This window comes from Anomaloglossus baeobatrachus, chromosome 3 (genome assembly GCF_048569485.1).
Source record: "Anomaloglossus baeobatrachus isolate aAnoBae1 chromosome 3, aAnoBae1.hap1, whole genome shotgun sequence".
Taxonomy (NCBI): Eukaryota; Metazoa; Chordata; class Amphibia; order Anura; family Aromobatidae; genus Anomaloglossus; species Anomaloglossus baeobatrachus.
In genome coordinates, this window is record NC_134355.1 from 475,023,532 (window position 1) to 475,045,330 (window position 21,799).

The 21,799-nt window shown below is 42.5% G+C and overlaps 2 protein-coding genes across 2 annotated transcripts in view; one reads left to right on the plus strand and one right to left on the minus strand.

The window, feature by feature from the left end:
* Positions 1-21,799, minus strand: part of KCNMB2 (potassium calcium-activated channel subfamily M regulatory beta subunit 2) — a 1,063,037-nt gene that overhangs the window by 1,033,189 nt on the left and 8,049 nt on the right. The window lies entirely within an intron of this gene.
* On the plus strand, positions 778-4,460 carry LOC142297279 (uncharacterized). Its single transcript, XM_075341532.1, has 2 exons — positions 778-955; positions 3,499-4,460. Exons 1-2 carry the CDS (start codon positions 778-780, stop codon positions 4,458-4,460), a joined length of 1,140 nt encoding a protein of 379 aa, XP_075197647.1.

Genomic DNA, 21,799 nt, shown 5'->3' on the forward strand with positions numbered 1-21,799 from the left:
AGGACCAGGCCTCCGGCGCGCCTAAGCCCAGAAGCTATCCCTCGGGTCCGGCGCCGAATAAGGAGCACCTCAGGGGACCCTTCAGGTCAGGGTGCCGCCAGGCCCGCCGCCTCGCGCCGGTACCGTCCTGGGAGGAATCCTGCTTCACGGCGGGGCCTGCAGCAGAGGGAGGTGTCGGCCTCCCTCCCATCTAGGACAACACAGGAGGAGACAAGAACGGCGTCGGCAGGGGCTCAGGAGCCTGCATCGCCCGCCCAGCGCAGAGGAGAGGGAGCACGGAGATCACAGGCCGGGGTCTCTCAGCGTGGGTCACGGAGCAGGCAGCAGTCGGCAGCCCCTCCTCCCTCCATGGAAGAGAACAGATCATGCCCCCCTGCAAGGGATTGGTCCTCAGCGTTGTCTGTCTCCAGCCAGCAGACGCAGCCACGCCCCCCGATGATGACAACTTCCGGCCAGCCGGGGCTGGCCCTCCCACAGCCAGTGTCAACATCCTGCCAACAGATGCTGGGCTTTCCTGTTCAGGCGATCCCTCCCGGCCAGCAGGTGCTGGGCCTGCCACCTTATGTATTACCTCCCGGCCAGCAGGTGCTGGGCCTGCAATCACATGGATCACCTCCCGGCCAGCAGGTGCTGGGCCTGCAATCACATGGATCACCTCCCGGCCAGCAGGTGCTGGGCCTGCAATCACATGGATCACCTCCCGGCCAGCAGGCGCTGGGCATGCAACCCCACGGATTTCCTCCCGGCCAGCAGGTGCAGGGCCTGCCATTACTAGATATGCCACCCGGCCAGCAGGAGCTGGCAAGACTACATGACCACGTCGAAAGCGATTCGCTCGCATCGAGCCTCCTCCCTCAAGGCCGTGGGGGCTCTGCTAGAGTCGAATCAGATGATGCAGGAAGGCGTCAGGAACCAGGATCTTCGGCTGCTGGACTCACAGCACCCAGGCAGCCAGGTGAGAACCCTTCTAATTTTTCTCTTAACCACATATTACCCTCCCCTTTACTTAGTGGTGCTGTGGGGCCATCAGGGGGGGGCAGTCAGGGGTAGATATGTTAGCACAGGGGTTGCGCACGCTAGCGGTTATTTTAGGTTCGGTGGGAGTCCAAGGGGGGATATCACCGGCGGTGGCATGGACGGGTAGCTCGACCGTAGGTGCAGTATCGGCTGGGGGGCTTGGCGTGTTGTCTGGTGCAGTGGCCAATCCTTTACCGGAAGTCGGGGTTCCAGCAGGGAGTGCGATTGGTGTCGGAGCACATAGTCAACCCCCTTCGGTTAGTCAGGGAGAAAAGGAAAACGACGACGTGGTACGGCTAGATGATTCAGCAAAGGGGGAGGTGTACGTCTGCTTTGTGGGGCCGTTGGGGGCCCACCTTATACAAGAAGTGCGGGAAAAGATATGGCGTAATGAGTACGTAGATATTTTTTCCCTTTTGGCATTAGAACGTTTTAATTTAGACCGGGCTAGGAAGGATGAAGGAAAGAAAGAGGACGAAGAAAAGAGGAGGTACCGTTTAATTCCGCGGACTTTTTCTAACTGGCTGCAGGCATTCGCCATACTAGCCAGCGTGATAGGGGAAAAAGCATCGGATAATTGTTCCGGACTTTTTTGCTACATGGATGCTATTGGCGAAGCCTACAGGGTGTACGGGGGTCAGGGATGGCTTAGGTATGACGAACAATTTCGTCAACGCAAGGCGGTACATCCCAACATTCGTTGGGATCATAAAGATATCAGCCTTTGGATGAAGGTTTCTGCACCCAATAGGTCTGGTTTCGGTGGTCAGTCCTTTCCAGGGAGCGGAGGCGGCCCTGTCCAGGCTGGGCACACAGTTGCACAGCAGAAAGGATTGTGCTTCCTATTTAATGAGGGGGCATGCAAGTTCGGGGGCAAGTGTAAATTCAAACACGAATGCTCTGTGTGCAATGGGAGTCATAGCGCATCCAAATGCTTCCGAGGAGGAAAGCAAAAAGGGGGAGATAATGCCGAAAAAAGGAGTGACACCGGTGCGGCTGGCAGAGATGCAGCATTTTCTAAATAGATACCCTGATCGGGCGGCGGCGTTCTTGTTGGAAGACGGTTTTAAGCATGGTTTCAGGATTCCGTTTGTTGATAGGGAGTTTAGTTTTTGTACAAAAAATTTAAAATCGGCGTTAAGATTTCCGGAAATTGTATCTGAGAAATTAATGAAAGAGGTTGCTTTAGGTCGCATGGATGGGCCTTTCTCTGTGGCTCCCCTAAGGAACCTAAGGGTTTCACCGCTGGGCGTGGTTCCAAAAAAGGAGCAGAACAAATTTCGGCTTATCCATCACCTGTCATTTCCCAGTGGAGCATCTGTGAATGACGGGATTGATCCGGACCTGTGTTCAGTTATTTACACGTCGTTTGACTCGGCTATCGAATGGGTGAGAACATTTGGAAAAGGAGCTTTGTTGGCAAAAACGGATGTTGAAGCGGCGTTCCGATTATTGCCGGTTCACCCAGATTGTCTGCATTTATTAGGGTGTTTTTGGAACGGAGGTTTTTTCATTGACCGTTGTCTGCCAATGGGCTGTTCTCTGTCTTGTGCCTATTTTGAGGCTTTTAGTACATTCGTGGAGTGGGTTGTAAAGGAGGTCTCGGGTGTGAAATCTTTTATACATTATCTAGATGATTTCTTGTGTATAGGCCCGGCTGATTCTTTCGAATGCTCCCTGCTACTGCATACCATGGAAACGGTAGCTCGGAGGTTTGGCATTCCATTGGCAGCAGATAAGACGGAAGGGCCAACTATGGTATTGAGCTTTTTAGGCATTGTCATTGATACAGTAGCTATGGAGTGTCGACTACCAGAGCAAAAAGTGGCAGAACTTTTGGTGGAGGTGAAGAGAGCCAGGCAGCTACGAAAGATAACGTTGAGAGAACTTCAGTCGCTACTTGGGAAGTTAAATTTCGCCTGCCGCATCATGCCCATGGGCAGGGCCTTTTGCCGAAGGCTGGCAATGGCAACAGGTGGGGTAAAAGCTCCTCATCATTTCATTAGGTTGAAAAAGGAACTTAGGGAGGACTTGCAGGTGTGGGCTGATTTTCTGAAAGTTTACAATGGAAAGACGTTGTGGATGGACCCTGTGGAAAAACTGAGTGTGGCAGGCCTATTCATAAGCACGGTGGGGGCTGAGGGTTTTGGAGCATACTGTCATGGCAGTTGGATTTATGGCAAGTGGCCAATGGAGTGGAGGTCCGCGGGTTTGTTGAAAAATGCGACATTGATCGAACTGTTCCCCCTGGTAGTGGCGTTGACACTTTGGGGTGACAGGTTCAGGAATAAAAAACTGAAGTTCTGTGGCAGCAATGAAAAAGTGGTGTCAGCAATTAATTCATTGTCAGTGGCGTCCCCCCCGGTAGTTAAGGTGTTGCAAAAACTGGTTCTTTTGTGTTTGTCTTTAAATTCTTGGTTGGTGGCGGAATTTGAAGCGGGGGCACATAATCTCATCGCTGATTCAATTTCTTGTTCACAGACGGCGCTTTTTCAGAGATTGGCACCTGCAGCAGAAGCCAAAGGTCTGACTTGTCCAATGGAGTTGTGGGTTCTGCCATTCGAGCGGCAAGGAAGCTGATTTCCGGATCATTATCAGGTGGTACCTGGTCAGCCTACTCACAGGCTTGGAAGGTTTGGGAGGATTGGAAGTTATCTGTAGGGGGTGACATGGAGGACGATGGTCGGTTATTAATGCTAGTAGGCCATTATTGGGAAGCTGGTTGGTCGGTTCCAAAAGTTAATTGTTTTTTAGCTGGTTTAGCCTTTGGCTTCAAGGTCAGGGGCCTTAAGGATGTAACAAAATCCTTTTTAGTCGTGCAAGCGCTAAAAGGATGGAGGAGAGGTTGGAAAGTGGAAGATAAGAGAAGACCAATTTCTTACGACTTGCTGTTGAGTTTGGGGAGGCAAGTGGATAGGGTTTGTACTTCTATTTGGGAGAAGCGTCTCTTTAAGTTAGCTTTTTCCTTGGCATTCTTTGCAGCTTTGCGGTTAGGGGAGCTGGTGGGCACCTCCAGATTTAAAAGGGATGGTCTATCGAGGGATAGTGTCGATCTTTATGAGGACAGGATTGAAATATTAATCCGTTCTTCTAAAACTGATCAGTTACGAAAAGGTTGCAGAGTGGTAGTGTTTGGAGTCCCCGGATCGGCGATGTGTCCGGTCCGTTGTTTAAGGGAATTCGGTCCAGTAGCTGGTGGGGCTAACATTCCGTTGTTGGTACATGCGGATGGTTCCTCATTGTCTCGATTTCAATTTATATCTATTTTCAAACGCTGTTTGGAGCGGGGTGGTTTCTCATCAGCGGATTTTGGCAGCCATTCATTCAGAATAGGGGCAGCCACTGAAGCAGCCAGGAGAGGGCTCAGTGATGAAGTGGTAAAAAGGATTGGAAGGTGGGAATCTGGAAGATTCAAGTCATATGTGCGAATTGACAGGTTGTGAAATGTGAAAATGTTTTACTTTAAGTTTCAGTGTCCGGTTTCTTCTTAGTTTTTTTCTTTTGTTATTCCCTCAGGTGCTGGCCCTCTCCTAGTGTGGATCATGGGGCATTCTTTTGTCTTCTGGGCGGCATTGCGGGCTGCAGTTCGTCCGAGCGGTAGGCAATTACATTTCTCTAGGGAGGAGGCTATACTTCGCTGGATTGGTAAACGGGGCATGGCATGGAAACAGTTCCTACCTGAATTTAATTTTTTTGCGAGGCTGGATCGGGCCCCTGATGTGCTAGTGTTGCATATCGGGGGCAACGATCTGGGAAAAAGGCCTTTTCGGGAGCTGATAAAAGATATTAAATTTGATCTCTTGCGGTTATGGGCAATGTACCCAAAGGTAACAACAGTGTGGTCGGATATTGTCCCAAGGAAGGTCTGGCGAGATGCAAGGTCCGTAGATAGGATAAATAAGGCGCGCGTTAAGGTAAATAGAGCCGTGGGTCACTTTATGGCCAGAAACGGGGCAGTGGCGGTCCGTCATCCGGATTTGGAGTCGGGGAATGGCGAATTTTGGAGACGGGACGGAGTCCACCTAAATGCAGTGGGTTTGGACATAAAACATTTATGCTGGTGGCGAAGGGGAGGAGGGTCCTCGAAGTTGGAATTTGGGGTTTGTGGCGGAACGGTGGGGGGGAACCCGTCAGGTTCTGGACCCCTCATGTGCACTCTTTATATGCCGGCGGGTAGAGGAATCCCGTGGTAGGCCTGGTGGGCCGCGGGTTGGGGACATGTGTTCAGATGAGGCCAGGTTGTTGGTTAACTGGTGCCTACGAGCCGGTGCTTGAGCGGCTGGAGGTAAAACATCAGTCTGGCTACAGTTTGGGTAGAATACCCGTCGGCAGGTTTTTGGGGCTTCGAGGACCACCCTCCGGTTCTGTTGAGTGGATTTCTGTTATTTATGTTGTTTTTGTTATAATAAAAGGCTGCTGTGGCCAATAAAATCCATATTGGTGTGCAGTCTGTTTATTTTAGATAAGGTAATGGTGGGGGGTTTATGTAAAGTCTTCAAGAATGACTCGACCATACCCGTTGTCAAGAAGCTCAAGCTGAGCACAATGTACTGGGCACTACAATTGCAGATTTACATTTTCACCCTGAAGAATCTATTGCTGCTTGTTTCTGAAAAACCCCCATGGAGTCAAAATGATTACTACACACATCCATGAATTCCCTAAGGCGTGTAATTTCCAAACTGGAGTCACTTGAAGGAGATTTTTACCCTTCTGTCACTTTGGGACTTTGTTTATGAAGTTCGCAAACTATTCTAGAAAACTCTGGGCTTTTGGACTCTGGAAGCGGTCCTTCCTAATCAACGTGTCCAAGTGGTATTTTACAGTCACATGTCACATGTTAGTCACATGTCACATTCACAAGAAATTGTGTAATAATTATGCAGTCATTTTTATCTATTTTTCATTGTGAAAATGTGAAATCTGGGGCGAAAACTATACTTTAGTGGTAAAAATGTAATTATATTTTCTTTATTGCCCAATGGTATAACATTTTGTGAAACATACTGTATGTGGTATTAATATGTTCACTGCACTGCTAGATGATTTCATTAACAGTTTTAATTTGTAAAATATGGTCACTTGCAGGGGTTTTCTGCTGTGCATGTACCTCAGGGGCTTTGCCAATGTGACATGGCGGCACCCACAAACCATTCCAGCAAAATCTGCACTCTGATATGGCACTCCTTCCCTTCTGAGTTTTACATACTCAGAAGAAATTGCTTAACTAAATTTTGTGTTCCATTTTTTCTCATTACCCTTGAAAAAAAAAAAAAAAAATGTTACTTCAGCATCATTTTTATGGCCCAATATTATAAAATTCTGTGAAGCACCAATGGGTTCAAGATGCTTACCATACCCCTAAATAAATTCCTTGATTCCTTGGGTGGTATAGTTTTCAAAATTGTGTCACATTTGGAGGGGTTTCTGATGTTTTGGAACCTTAGCGGATCTCCAAATTTTACATAGCATCCTCAATTTACTGTATTTCTGGCAAGTTTGCACTTCAGAAATCAAATAGCACTCCTTCCCTTCCAAGTCCTGCCATGTGCCCAAACAGGAGTTTCTGACCACATATCAGGTATTAGTGTACTCAGGAAAAATTGTACAATAAATTATGTGGTCCATTTCTCGTTACCCTTGTAAAAATGAAAATAATGTAGGCTAAAACAACATTTTGGTTGGAAAAAAAATAATTTTTTAATTTTTATGATTCAATATTTTAAAATTCTGAAAAGCACCTGCAGGTTCAAGGTGCTCACACCTCTAGATACATTTCTCAAGGGGTGTAATTTCCATAATGGGATTACTTGATGGGCACTATTTAGGCAGATCAGGGGATTGGCAAAATTGACAGTGTCCATTATCTATTCCAGACGCATTTGCACTCTAAAGGTACTGTCACACATAACGAGATCGCTAGCGAGATCGCAGCTGAGTCACCGTTTTGGGGACGCAGTTGCGATCCCGTTAGCGATCTCGTTATGTGTGACACTTACCAGCGATCAGGCCCCTGCTGTGAGATCTCTGGTTGTTGCAGAATGGTCCAGGCCATTTTCTTCAAAGGCGATATCCTGCTGTGCAGGACACATCGCTGTGTTTGACACTGTGTAACAGGATCACAGTGGCTGCTGAGATCGTTATACAGGTCGCAACTGCGATCTGTATTGTTCTGCATCGCTGGTAAGATCTCACTGTGTGACATCTCACCTGCGACCTCCCAGCGACTTACCTGCGATCCCTATCAGGTCGCATCGTTTTCGGGATCGCAGGTAAGTCGTTATGTGTGAAGGTACCTTAAAAGTCAAATGACGCTCTTTTACTTCCGAGCCCTGCTGTGTCAATTTTCTCCTATTACCCTTGTGAAAATGCAAAATTTGGGACTACATAGTTAAATATTCACATTTTTACATAGCATTAAAAAAGACTTAGGTCCTTCAAGTTCAGCTTTTCTTCACCAATTTGATTTTTTTTGTCACTAAATTATCTATAATCCACAATGTTAATTGTACTGAGTAATCATCCAGCCTTTTCTAAAAGCTGTTATACTGTAGTATCTGCCATTATTACGCATTGCAGGTAGGTCATTCAACAGCCTGACTGCTCTAACTGTGAAGAACCCTTTCCTATTTAGCTGCTGGAATTGCCTTTTTCACACTCATAATGAGTGCTCCTGGTCCCTAGTAATGTCTATGGTAGGGATACTGTAAGTCATGTACCATTCCTTTATATTGACTTCACATGTATTTATACATATAAATGAGATCTCCTCTGAGACGTCTTTTTTCTAAGCTGAACAAACCCAATTTTTCCACCCTCACATCATATGGGAGGCCTCCATTCCTTATAATAATCTAGTGGCCACCTTTCAACTGACTCTAACTTCTGAATATCCTTTTTAAAATGTGCATCCCAAAACAGGATCCCATATTTTACAGCATTACAAAATGATAGGGGCACTCTAAATCCAAGGAAAAAATGTTATGCTTCATTCCATCGACTTCATAAAATAACAGCTCTGGTAGTTACCGTCATGCAGAGGAGGGGGAACAATAAGGTGCAAGTGCAAGAGGCTGGACAATGGTCATTTTTGCACACAGGCTCTTCAACAGGTCCACTATTGTTTTTTAAATCCTGTGAATCTTTGTCCAGCGCTGGGATTAACAAGTGCAGCACCCTCATCTATATGTGAAGTCCTACAAAGGGATCAACTGGTTTCTGGTTAGTGACACAGGATATGAACCAGGTCTTTTTCATAAATGGATCTCTTATTTTGGATGTGGCCTTACAAGTTATTTATAGCGGGGTAACAATACATTTGGATCGCATGATTTTCTCTGTCATTATGCACACTGAAATTTTGTTTGCTTTTGCAGCTGCTGCCTGACATGGAGTGCTGCTGCTCAGCTTATTTGTAACCAGAATACCCAAGTCCAGTTCTGTAGTTCCGAGATCTATTTCAATTTAATATATATGTAATATATATAGGTATACTAATAGATCACAGACTGAACATGAGTCAACAGTGTGACACAGCAGCAAAAAAGGCAAACACCATTCTAGGATGTATTAACAGAAGCATATAGTCTAGATCACGTGAAGTCATTATCTCCTCTTTGGTCAGACCTCATCTGGAATATTGTGTCCAGTTCTGGGCACCACATTTTAAAAAAGACATCAACAAACTGGAGCAAGTTCAGAGAAGAGTGACCAGAATGGTGACTGGTCTGCAAACCATGTCCTATGAGGAATGGTTACAGGATTTAGGATTGTTTAGCTTGCAAAAGAGAAGACTGAAAGGAGACTTAATAGCCGTCTACAAATGTAGATGGATCAGTTTTATTCTCATTTTCACAAGGAAAGACTAGAAGCAATGGGATGAAACTGATGGGGAGGAGACACAGATTAGATATTAGAAAAAACTTTTTGACAGTGAGAGTGATCAATGAGTGGAACAGGCTGCCACGAGAGGTTGTGAGTTCTCCTTCAATGGAAGTCTTTAAAAAGAGGTTGGACGGACATCTGTCTGGGATGATTTAGTGAATCCTGCTTTGAGCAGGGGGTTGGACTAGATGACCCAGGAGGTCCATTCCAACTCTAATATTCTATGATTCTATGATATATGCAACAATACTTCATCCAAGGTGCATTACACAACATTTATCAACATTATCTCCCATTTACCAAGTGATTGCCCATTCTGACTTCTTATACAGATTGTTTTGTAATATTGTACTATCAAGGTCAGTGTTTAATATCTTACATAGTATGGTGTCGTCCCCAAATATTGATATTTTACTTTCAATCTCATCCACACGGTATTTAATTAAGAGATTAAAAACAATCAGTACGAGTATTACCACAGATCCCTGCCATACCCCGCCTCTGGCTATATACCATTTAGAGAATGTACAGTGAAAAGCAAAAGCGTAACAATGTTTTTAACTTTTTGACTTGTTGGATCCATATCTCACCATCCACAACAGCTTTGAGTATGAGACAACTTTCATTTTCTAGGGAATCATCTTGGCTGTCTCATACATAAATTTGACTTGCAACTATTTAGAATATCATTAGTCATGTAGATTCTTGGCATGTCACTGCATTTTTACTGTTTTCCTCCTGAAAATCTAAATTTTAATTTTTATTATATTGTTAATATCTTGTAAATCCACCTTTGGCTTTCAACACTGTCTGAATCCTTCCGGGATGTTCTTGACCGGATTCAAGCATGTCTCGACTGAAATCTGATCCCAGATATCTTCTACATAGTTCCATTCCAGACCTGTGTAATTTGCAATACACGGTACTTCCATAGACATCTGTTATCTCACTATTATGAAGGGATGGGAGTCACCTCTGTTAACGTCAAGCCAAGAAAGATAGACCTTTTGATAAGCTGACTTGTCTCCCAATATTTTGCCTGGATATCCACCTCTTGACTTTTGAATGGATGGTTGAACATAATTTTGTAATCTTTCAACTGGTATGGCTATCATTTGATACAGTTTGGCACTTTTCTTGGTAGAGACACCACTATCAATAAGCTGGATGATGCTTTTTCTCTTTTCCTGAGTAATCTTCTTTATGACTGCCCCTTCGTTTGGGATTGAACCAAGTGACACACTGAGATTTTAGGGAATTTGAGAACAGATTGTAATTAACAATGCAGTGGTATGACAAGGATCTGTATAACAAACCATGTGCTAAATAGTTGCAAGTCTAATTTATGTATAAGATACCCAAGATGATTGGCTATAAAATGGTTGAAGTCTCACACTCATAGATGTAGTGAGTAGTAATATATGGAGCCTAAAAGTCACAAGTTAAAAACATTGTTACCCTTTTACTTGTCACTCTACCATTTATGATGATTCTTTGTTTCCTGTCTTTTAGCCAATTCATTACCCACCTGCTTATAGTTTCCCCTAGTTCTTGATTCTGGAGCTTAACTACAAGGTAGTTTTGGGGTACATCAAATGCCTTTGCAAAGTCCTGAAAAATTATATCAGTTGTATTACCAATATTCAGATTTGCACTTACCTCCTCATAGAAACCCAACGTGTTTGTTAAACACAACTTATCTTTGAATCCATGCTGGTTGTCAGTTATTATATTGTTCTCTGCAATATATTTCTACATGTTATCTCTTTAATACCCTCAATAACTTTGCACACCACTGATGTCAAACTTACTGGATGATAGTTTCTTGGACCCACCTTCTTATCTTTCTTTAATATTGGTACCACATCAGCAATCCTCCAATCCTTTGGCACCAACCCTTTTACAACCCCTGGCAAAAATTATGGAATCACCTGGCTCTGAGGATGTTCATTCAGTTGTTTACTTTTGTTTAAAAAAACAGATCATAGACATGGCACAAAACTAAAGTCATTTCAAATGTTAACTTTCTGACTTTAACACTAAAAAAATTATGAAAACATAATGTGCTAGCCAGTAACGTTTACTTTTCAAGACCAAACAGAAGGAAAATTATGGAATCACTCAATTATAAGGTAAAAAATATGGAATCATGAAAACCAAACAAACAAAAAAATAACACTTCAATACATCACTAGTATTTTGTTGCACCACCTCTGGCTTTTATAACAGCTTGCAGTCTCTGAGGCATGGACTGAATGAGTGACAAACAGTACTCTTCGTCAATCTGGCTCCAACTTTCTCTGATTGCTGTTGCCAGATCAGCTTTGCAAGTTGGAGCCTTGTCATGGACCATTTTCTTCAACTTTTACCAAAGATTTTCAATTGGATTGAGATTCGGACTATTTGCAGGCCATGTCATTGACCTTATATGTCTTCTTTCAAGGAATGTTTTTACAGTTTTTGCTCTATGACAGGATGCATTATCATCTTGATAAATGATTTCATCATCCCCAAACATCCTTTCAATTGATTGGATAAGAAAAGTGTCCAACATTGCAATGTAAACTTGGACATTTATTTAAGATGTAATGACAGCCATCTCCCCAGTGCCTTTACCTGACATGCAGTCCCATATCATCAATGACTATGGAAATTTACATGTTCTCTTCAGGCAGTCATCTTTTTATTGTTTAGCTTTCCTATATGTAAATCCCATTTCCTTTAGGCGGTTTCTTACAGTTCGGTCACAGACATTTACTCCAGTTTCCTCCCATTTGTTCCTCATTTGTTTTGTTGTGCATTTTCTGTTTTGGAAACATATTGCTTTAAGTTTTCTGTATTGACGCTTTGATATCTTCCTTGGTCTACCAGTATGTTTGCCTTTAACAACCTTCCCATGTTGTTTGCATTTCATCCAGATTTTAGACACAGCTGACTGTGAACAATTAACATCTTTTGCAACATTGTGTGATGATTGACCCTCTTTCAAGAGTTTGATAATCCTATTCTTTGTTTCAATTGATATCTCTCATGTTGGAGCCATGATTCATGTCGGTCTACTTGGTGCAACAGCTCTCCAAGGTGTAATCACTCCTTTTTAGATGCAGACTAACCAGCAGATCTTATTTAATGCAGGTGTTAGTTTTGGGAATGAAAATTTACAGGGTGATTGCATAATTTTTTCCTCATAATTGATTGATTCCATAATTTTTCCCCCTGTTTGGTCTTGAAAAATAACTGTTACTGGCTAGCACATTATGTTTTCATGATTTCTTTTTAGTGTTTCTTAAAGCCAGAAAGATGTCTGTAATCTGCTTTTTTTATACAAAAGTAAACAGCTGAATGAGCATCCTCAGAGCCAGGTGATGACATATAATGATTTGTAAATTACTTAGCTCAATTCCCTCAATATCCATGGATGAAGGCTAACTGGCCAGGGGTATTTGTCAATGTTTCATTTGCTCAGACAACTTCTTGTGTCAACTTAGTTATATCAGGTAGCAAACTTTGCATTTTTTCCTTGTTGAATAATCCCTGGAGCAGTTAGTTAATTGGTAAACACGGATGGAAAGTACCTGCTTAATGTCTCGGCCTTTACTTTTTCCTCAATAATTATCTTAGTATTATCTTTTAAGGGCAGAAAACATCCATTTTTTTCTTTTTGGCATTGAGGTATTTATAACATCTTTAGGGATTTATTTTAGTATTGTTGGACATTTGTTTTTTAATAGGTACCTTTGCTAGCTAGTTTTCTCTTTTTTTTCCATTGTTTATTAAGATCTTTATACTCCTGAAATGCTATTTTTGTATTCTCGGCCTTCAAAATTTTGAATGTTCTGTGTTTTGATTTATTATACTTTATACTGTCTTATTTATCTCTAGTGGTTTCTTTTTATTCCTGGATATTTTATTATCAGAGGGGTCATGTTTTCTGCAGGATTTTAGTAATACAGTATATCTTTAAACATGGCCTATTTATGTTCAGTATCCCCAGTTACCATGCCATGGCCCCAGTCTACTCTATTAAGCTCTTCCCAGAATTGTTGAAATCAGCTTTCCTTGCATCTTACAGTAGACATTTCATACTATTATCACAATTCTTACTACTATTCACCTCCTTACTTTGTCCCAGTCACCCTAAATATTATTGAGCCATACTGTCTCGCTGTTACGAATCGGCGCCGCAAGCAGCCTGCTGCAGTTCTTGTCGCACCCAGGCACCGGCTGCCATTTTTTTCCGTGCCTCGGGTCAACCAGCTGGCTGCTTCCTTCTCCACGTCTAAGTGTGGGGAGGCGGCTAGTGCACATGCACGCACCAATTTACCCCAGCCAGAGCCTAAGTCCAGTATTTCGCCTACTGAGAATGCTCAGCCTGATAAATCCATTTCTGAGGCCAAGTCCTTGGTTCAGGCTACTGAGCATGCTCCTACACGAGAAGCCTCTTTGCACAGGTACTTGGACATCATGCCATGTCTAAGTCCTTTGTTGTGCCTACTGAGCATGCTAAGACATAGTCTGTTTTCTGAGACTGTTGTTCAGGCTACTGAGCATGCTCAGGCACTTAGTGCATCAGAGGCTAGGTCCGGTAAGGACCTCACTGGGCATGTTCGTGAAGTGGTAGGCTCTGATAGGCCGACACACATCAGGTGTCCTGATGATGTGGCCACTCCGGACTGGCTCGCGGAGGCCCACCCCTATGACACAGCACCTCACCATTGGTTGCCAGACGATGACTGGTGAGGTGTTTTGGGCGTGGCAGCCATGAGGTCATCAGTAATGTGGCGGTTCCAGATAGGCCGCTGGTGATGTCGCTGATGACATGGCACTCCGCTATTATCCCCTGGAGGTGCCATTGTGGTCCACCCTGGGTTTGGGGCAGACCCAGGTTATAAAAGGGGCTGGAGACAACATGGAGGTTTGCAGTCTTCTCATATGTTTGTTGTGAGCACCCCTCCATTCATAGGGCCCATTGCGGCATAAGCCTTTGTTTGGAAGCGGTAGGTAGGGTTAGGCGTCCGGTACTTGTCACGCCAAGACACCTGTGGCTCAGCACATTAGGGACAGGCACCAGGCTTCCACCTTCTACCGTCCAGTCCTGCTTGTGCAGCCCAGTGGAGTTAACTGAGCTGCGGCTGCTTCGCCTCCTGTCCAGCTGTGCTTCCTATGCACACGGACAGCATATCCCAGGTCTCCTGTGGCGTTAACAAGGAGTTCCTGGGCTAGGTGTGTGTACCCTGTTCCCCTCGTATCAGCTTCCCAGTCAACGCTACTGGTGTGACCACCTGGCCTGACGTGTCCTTCACACACATGGCCAGTCGAGAGGTGACCAGAAACACTAATCGGAGGACCGCTCGGCCCGACGTGTCCTACACACGTTGCTGACAAGGCTCTTTCGCGGCAGTCTTTCGGGTAACGCTACCTGGTCACCACCTGGCCTGACGTGTTGCCTGCACACGTGGTCGGTGTAGCGCCAGGTGCACCAAAACGCTAGCTGGGTTGTCATCCGGTCTGACGTGTCCCTACACACGTGACCAGTTCCCAGGTTTCCTGGGTTATCTCAGAGTCATCCAGCTCTGTATTCTCTGCCTAACCTTTGGGTTGCCAGCAGCTCCTTTTCCATCTGGGAGCACGGTGGTCCCCGACTGGCAATTGGGAATACACTACCTTATCCTGATCTGCCAGTCCCACCGTAACACTCGCTCTCTCTGTCTACTCTAACTATTCCCTTATTTGCTAAATTACCATCCCTCCTTCAGATCCTAGTTTAAAAGCTCCTCCACCCTTTTGACCATTTTTTTCCTCCAACACCGCTGCACCCTGCTCATTGAGGTAGAGTTTGTCCCCACCATAGAACCTGTAGCTAACAGAGAAGTCGGCTCTGTTCTCCATCAACCCAAAGCTTTTCTTCCTGCACCAATTGCTTATCCACTTATTTATCTCACTAGGCTCTCAATGTCCTTTTAGTGACACTTGTAGCACTGACAGTACTTCTAAAAACACTGACTTGGATGTCTTGGACTTCAGCTTTTCACCTAGTTCCTCATTTTTAAGGATCTTCTACCTCCCTCTAACTTTGTCATTGGTACTAATGTGTATCATAACCACTGGGTTTTTCCCAGCTTCAGCCATCCATTTGTGTGTTCAGTCTACATTATGAAGAACCTAAGCACCTGGCAAACAAAACACTGTTCTCTTTGGCAGATGGCTCTGTCTGTCCTTCTATTTATAAAGTCACCTACCACCATCTCTCTTGTCTTTGTGGCACTCCTATCACCATCCTTCTTACAGAAGTCATTTTCCTGGTTGCTAGGAGCAACATCCTTCTGTGGTGATCCTAGTCCTGGGCCTGCATTCCTGATATTAGCTATACAGCAATATTTACTAGATTCTGCCAGATCAAGACTGGGCTGCCTGACATTTTACCTCTTACCCCTTCTTCTAACTGTTATCCAGATGCCAATATCTGGCTCCTGATCTTCCCCATCTCCAGTCTCCTCCATATCATTTGCCCAGCCAAAAAATGCTTAGTGAGCTCTAAACTTGTTTCCAGATTTGCGATGCCGCAGAGTGTTGCAAGCTGCATATTTAGATCTATTACCATGACCTTGGCTTCCAAATATGTAACACGCTGACATTGAGCCCAAATATATTCACCTTCAAACCATTGTTAAAGGCATGAATACATCCGCCAAGATGCACACCTGGTAGCATTGTCCATATACTAAATGGGTTAAACTTCACAGATAAAAAGAAATGGAAAACTAGTAAAGAAAGCACCAAATTATGCTCTAGTCTTAAGCCCACTTTACACGCTGCAATGTATCTTACAATGTATCAGCGGGGTCACGTCGTAAGTGACGCACATCCGGCACTGTAAGTTACATTGCAGTGTGTAACTGCTACGTGTGATTGCGATTGAACGATAAAACGTTCATCGCACGCACGTCGTACATTCCTCATGAATTGTACGTCAGGTTGTTCATCATACCCGGGGTAGCACACATCGCAGTGTGTGACACCCCAGGAAAGATGAACAGATCTTACCTACGTCGTGCGGCTCCCGGCCGGTAATGCGGAAGGAAGGAGGTGGGTGGGATGTTTACGTCCCACTCAGCTCCGCCCCTCCGCTTCAATTGGCCGGCTGCCGCGTGACGTCAATGTGACGCCGAACGTCCCTCCCACTCCAGGACAATATCGTATGCGAAATTGCAACGTGTAAAGCAGGTTTTAAACTATGATATTGTGTTTCACTATATTGTGTTTCACTATGCACTTATGGAGTAGGAGACGAAAATATGCTCTTTTTGCCAAAGGCAGCAGGAGCTTGAATGCTTATTTTCAATGAATGGAGACCTAGTTTACTGTAATAATGTGAACTTTTTGCTAGATGCAATGGGACATGAGTACAAACCTCGAGAACTGAGGCCTTTTATAGATTCTTCAAAAATTAGTTTATAAACGGTACTTCTGCATAATAGCAACAGAAATCCATCTGTTTCTCTTGCATATGCAGAAATTATGAAAGAAACATATGAAAATATGCACCTTCTGTTTCAAAACTACATGTGGAATATTTGTGGTAATCTGAAGCTATTAGCCTTGGTTCTTAGGTTACACCTTGTCTATACAAACTTTTGTTATTTTCTCTGCGAATGGGGCATCAAAGACTGCAAAAATTTTTTACAAAAAACAGTGGCCACTGTTTGTTTGACTCCCGGAAGAAAGAATGTCCTGCATCATACTTTGGAAGCTCCAGAAAAAGTTTCACTTGCTCCACTAAAAGTTGGGATAATGGATCATGATAGAAAGGGTTTTGCATACTTCAGAAACAAGTTTCCATAAATCGGCAAGGGAAGAATTTTCGTGGGGACACAAAAAGATAAACTATTAAAGACATTGATTTTGACACAAAATTAGAGAAGACTGATGCACCGGTGTGGGAGTCATTCAAAAATGTAGTTGTAAATTTCCTTGGCAATCATAAGGCATCAAACTATAGAGATCTCGAGACTGATTTATTACAACTTTACAAAGAATTATAAAGCAATATGTCTCTTAAGATACATTTCCTGGATTGCTATTTAGATTTTTTTTTTTTCCCCAATAGCCTTGAAGATGTCAGTGACGAGCACAGAAAACGGTTTCAGCTGGACATTGTGCTAATTAAAGACCATAAAGGGAAATGGAGCCCAAAAATCTATGCAGACTACTGGTGGGCACTAAAAAGGAACATGCATGCAGCTAAATATTGAAAAATTGTTTTTGTTTTTTTTTTTTAAATAATTAAAAAAACTTAAATTTGTAGTAAATAATTTTTGTTAAAAATAAAAATGTTAAAAAATGTAAACGCATCTTAAGCAAAACACCTGAAAGATAGAAACATTTTGAAAGCAGATTTGGAATCAGGGGACACATTGCCATAGAAAAACAGACTATTTAATGCATTTAACACAAAAAAGGAAAATTTTGTAGGCCAATGTTATCTGCACTTAATCACACTGCATAAGTCTTATTTCACATAAAAGGCTAACAGAAAACTAAAATATTCTGCTCAACTGGTGTCTCTTCCTACTTATGAAGGAATTGACCTATTGCTTATTGCTAAAAATTCCTATTATCCCTTTTACGATATAGGACGCAACGGAGCGTCCTAAATTATGAATGGGCGATCACCAGCTGCTGCTGCAGTGAGCCGGCAGTGATCCCTGCACATGTCTACTGATTTGAACAGCAGACATGTGCGTCTCTCGCAGGTGGATCTGCGATGTGACAGCGTGATTTAAATCGTCGCAGCGGGAAAAGTACCTTTCCTCACCACTATTGGAGGCCCCATGATGTGATCACGGGGAGCCGATGGTTGTCATGGTAGCGATGGGTCATGTGATGACTCCTGTTGCTATCATAACGCAGTTCCTGTTACAGTCGGCTGAGCAGCAGCTATAACAAGAACACATATGCAGAAATTATGAAAGAAACATATGAAAATATGCACCTTCTGTTTCAAAACTACATGTGGAATATTTGTGGTAATCTGAAGCTATTAGCCTTGGTTCTTAGGTTACACCTTGTCTATACAAACTTTTGTTATTTTCTCTGCGAATGGGGCATCAAAGACTGCAAAAATTTTTTACAAAAAACAGTGGCCACTGTTTGTTTGACTCCCGGAAGAAAGAATGTCCTGCATCATACTTTGGAAGCTCCAGAAAAAGTTTCACTTGCTCCACTAAAAGTTGGGATAATGGATCATGATAGAAAGGGTTTTGCATACTTCAGAAACAAGTTTCCATAAATCGGCAAGGGAAGAATTTTCGTGGGGACACAAAAAGATAAACTATTAAAGACATTGATTTTGACACAAAATTAGAGAAGACTGATGCACCGGTGTGGGAGTCATTCAAAAATGTAGTTGTAAATTTCCTTGGCAATCATAAGGCATCAAACTATAGAGATCTCGAGACTGATTTATTACAACTTTACAAAGAATTATAAAGCAATATGTCTCTTAAGATACATTTCCTGGATTGCTATTTAGATTTTTTTTTTTTCCCCAATAGCCTTGAAGATGTCAGTGACGAGCACAGAAAACGGTTTCAGCTGGACATTGTGCTAATTAAAGACCATAAAGGGAAATGGAGCCCAAAAATCTATGCAGACTACTGGTGGGCACTAAAAAGGAACATGCATGCAGCTAAATATTGAAAAATTGTTTTTGTTTTTTTTTTTTAAATAATTAAAAAAACTTAAATTTGTAGTAAATAATTTTTGTTAAAAATAAAAATGTTAAAAAATGTAAACGCATCTTAAGCAAAACACCTGAAAGATAGAAACATTTTGAAAGCAGATTTGGAATCAGGGGACACATTGCCATAGAAAAACAGACTATTTAATGCATTTAACACAAAAAAGGAAAATTTTGTAGGCCAATGTTATCTGCACTTAATCACACTGCATAAGTCTTATTTCACATAAAAGGCTAACAGAAAACTAAAATATTCTGCTCAACTGGTGTCTCTTCCTACTTATGAAGGAATTGACCTATTGCTTATTGCTAAAAATTCCTATTATCCCTTTTACGATATAGGACGCAACGGAGCGTCCTAAATTATGAATGGGCGATCACCAGCTGCTGCTGCAGTGAGCCGGCAGTGATCCCTGCACATGTCTACTGATTTGAACAGCAGACATGTGCGTCTCTCGCAGGTGGATCTGCGATGTGACAGCGTGATTTAAATCGTCGCAGCGGGAAAAGTACCTTTCCTCACCACTATTGGAGGCCCCATGATGTGATCACGGGGAGCCGATGGTTGTCATGGTAGCGATGGGTCATGTGATGACTCCTGTTGCTATCATAACGCAGTTCCTGTTACAGTCGGCTGAGCAGCAGCTATAACAAGAACACAGCATTTCTGCTGATCAGAGCTGTGCTGCTCTGATCAGTAGAAATGAATGAGTGATCAGACTGCTCATCCTTATAGTCCCCTAGAGGGACTAGTAAAATAAAAAAAGGAAAAAAAAAGTTTTAAAAAAATGTAAAAAAATAAAAAAACCTAAAAGTTCAAAAAATATACACATATTTGGTATCAGCATGTTCAGAAATGCCCAATCTATTACACTATAAAATCAATTAATCTGATTGGTAAACAGCATAGCAGCAAAAAAATTACAAACTCCAAAATTACGTTTTTTGGTTATCACAAATTTTGCGCAAAATGCAATAACAGACGAGCAAAAAGTAGCATCTGTGCAGAAATTATACCATTAAAAATGTCAGCTCAAGATGCAAAAAATAAGCCATCACTGAGCCCCATATCCTAAATAAAAGCGCTTACATATTCCGCAGCGCTTTACATACATCAGGCACACTCACAATCTAAATTCCCTATCTGTATGTCTTTGGAGTGTGGGAGGAAACCGGAGTACCCGGAGGAAACCCACGCAAACACGGGGAGAACATACAAACTCCTTGCAGATGTTGTCCTGGGTGGGATTCGAACCCAGGACTCATGCGCTGCAAGGCTGCAGTGCTAACCACTGAGCCACCATCTAATATCCTAAAAATGAGAACGCTACAGGTCACGGAAAATGGCGCAAAAAGTGTGCCACTTTCTTTTGGACAAACTTCTTAATTTTTTTAACCCCTTAGATAAAAGTAAACCTATACATGTTTGTTGTCTATGAACTCATACCGACCTGAGACATCACACCAACACATCAGTTTTACCATATAACCATATAGTGAATAAAATACCTCCTAAACAATCCTGAAATAGCACTTTTTTTGCAATTTTTCCGCACTCGGAATTTTTTGGCTGTTTTCCAGTACGCTATATTGTAAAACTTATAGTTTCATTTAAAACTACAACTTGTCTTGCAAAAAACAAGACTTCATCTGGAAAGATTAATGGAAAAATAAAAAAGTTGTGGCTCTCGGAAGAAGGGGAACAAAAACAAAACGGAAAATCACCCGTGGTTGAAGGGTTTTAAGAGGTTGTCCACCACTGGCTAACCCATTTTTACTTGCTAAAATGCCACAAATTAAAGAAAAAAAGACACGTTATCACTTCCTTGACCACAAGCAATGTCAGCAGTCGACGCGTTTCTGTGATCAAGTCCCCTTTCTCAGGACCAAGAAAATCAACAAAGATAATCAACAATGCGTCGACCTATGAAATAAAAAATATTAATATTACATAAACAATTTTTTCATTGGCGGTAATGCGGAATGACCTCAGGGAAACACAGTATCAACAACTCTGGAATGACACCAGTCTCGGAGATGAGTTTGTGTTTTTTTTATTATACTAGGCCACTTTAGCAGTTAAGAAGGAGTATTCCAGGAGTGGACAACAATTTTCAACAAATTTAGTTTATACTCAGATGCTAGATAATTTCAGAAAAATAGAATAAAGCTACAATGAAAATGCCAAAATTTATCTCATCAATTCTATAAACTGATTTTAGCATACAGTACATTATAGAGAGCGAATGATTGTACTTTGTGATGAGTACAGGATATGGCCTAAGAGAAGAACATTCAAGCGTTTTCCGTTTGCAGCTCACTGCAGATAAAAGGTATATAATATGCTGTACAGCATTATTCAGTGTGTCAGTGCTTATAGCGAGTTTCAATTTGAAATCTCAAGAGATATAGTCAGACATTTTCCCTCTCAAATTCAATGAACAACACATTATTTTATGACATTTTTCAATGTCTTCGCGGTAGAGGCAGAAATTATATAGAGTTATTGTTATTATGTGACATCAAGCAACAAATTGGAAGTGAAGATGACTTTAGAAATGTAGCAGAATTAAAGCAGCATCAGTATTGTACTTATGTAAAAAAACTAAATTGCATTTCTTGAGGTCAGATTATGAAACTGAGATAAAGGGATAGAGATGGGAAATTTACAGAGGAAATTCTTACATATGCAATTCAGTGACTGTCACATATTAACTGTCCTTGTCGTTTTTGTCTTAATCACAGAATAAAAAAAGTTGCAGGGTTGATCCTGAGCCAGATAGCTAATGGCAAGTAAGTGTTAGTGATTCCCTCCTTGATTTTGTGTTTAAAACTGTATTCAAATAAGCAATATAAAAACAAAGAAAAATGGATGAATTTTTATATAGTTTGACAACAGGGAAGACTATTATCCTTATGGAGACCTGACAAACCAGTCTGGCTCTCAGTAAGGGGACTTATAGCTGCAATGGCCCTCTGAGAATTATTCAAATTGTCCCTTCAGTGAGGAAGGAGACAAACTCTAGCCAGATCAGATACCCACACTTTGCTCGGACGAGGGGCAATCACCCCGAAACACTGTGTTTGCAAATTGGAATTCTGATCTGGCATTAAATCCTAAAGGCCCTGTTACACGCACCGACGTATCTAACGATATAT

Bases quoted from the DNA above. Each gene is read 5' to 3' on its own strand.
- LOC142297279 (XM_075341532.1), top strand. From the start codon at position 778: ATGCCACCCGGCCAGCAGGAGCTGGCAAGACTACATGACCACGTCGAA. The intron at 956-3,498 runs GTGAGAACCCTT...TCTTGTTCACAG, and splicing joins CACAGCACCCAGGCAGCCAG to ACGGCGCTTTTTCAGAGATT.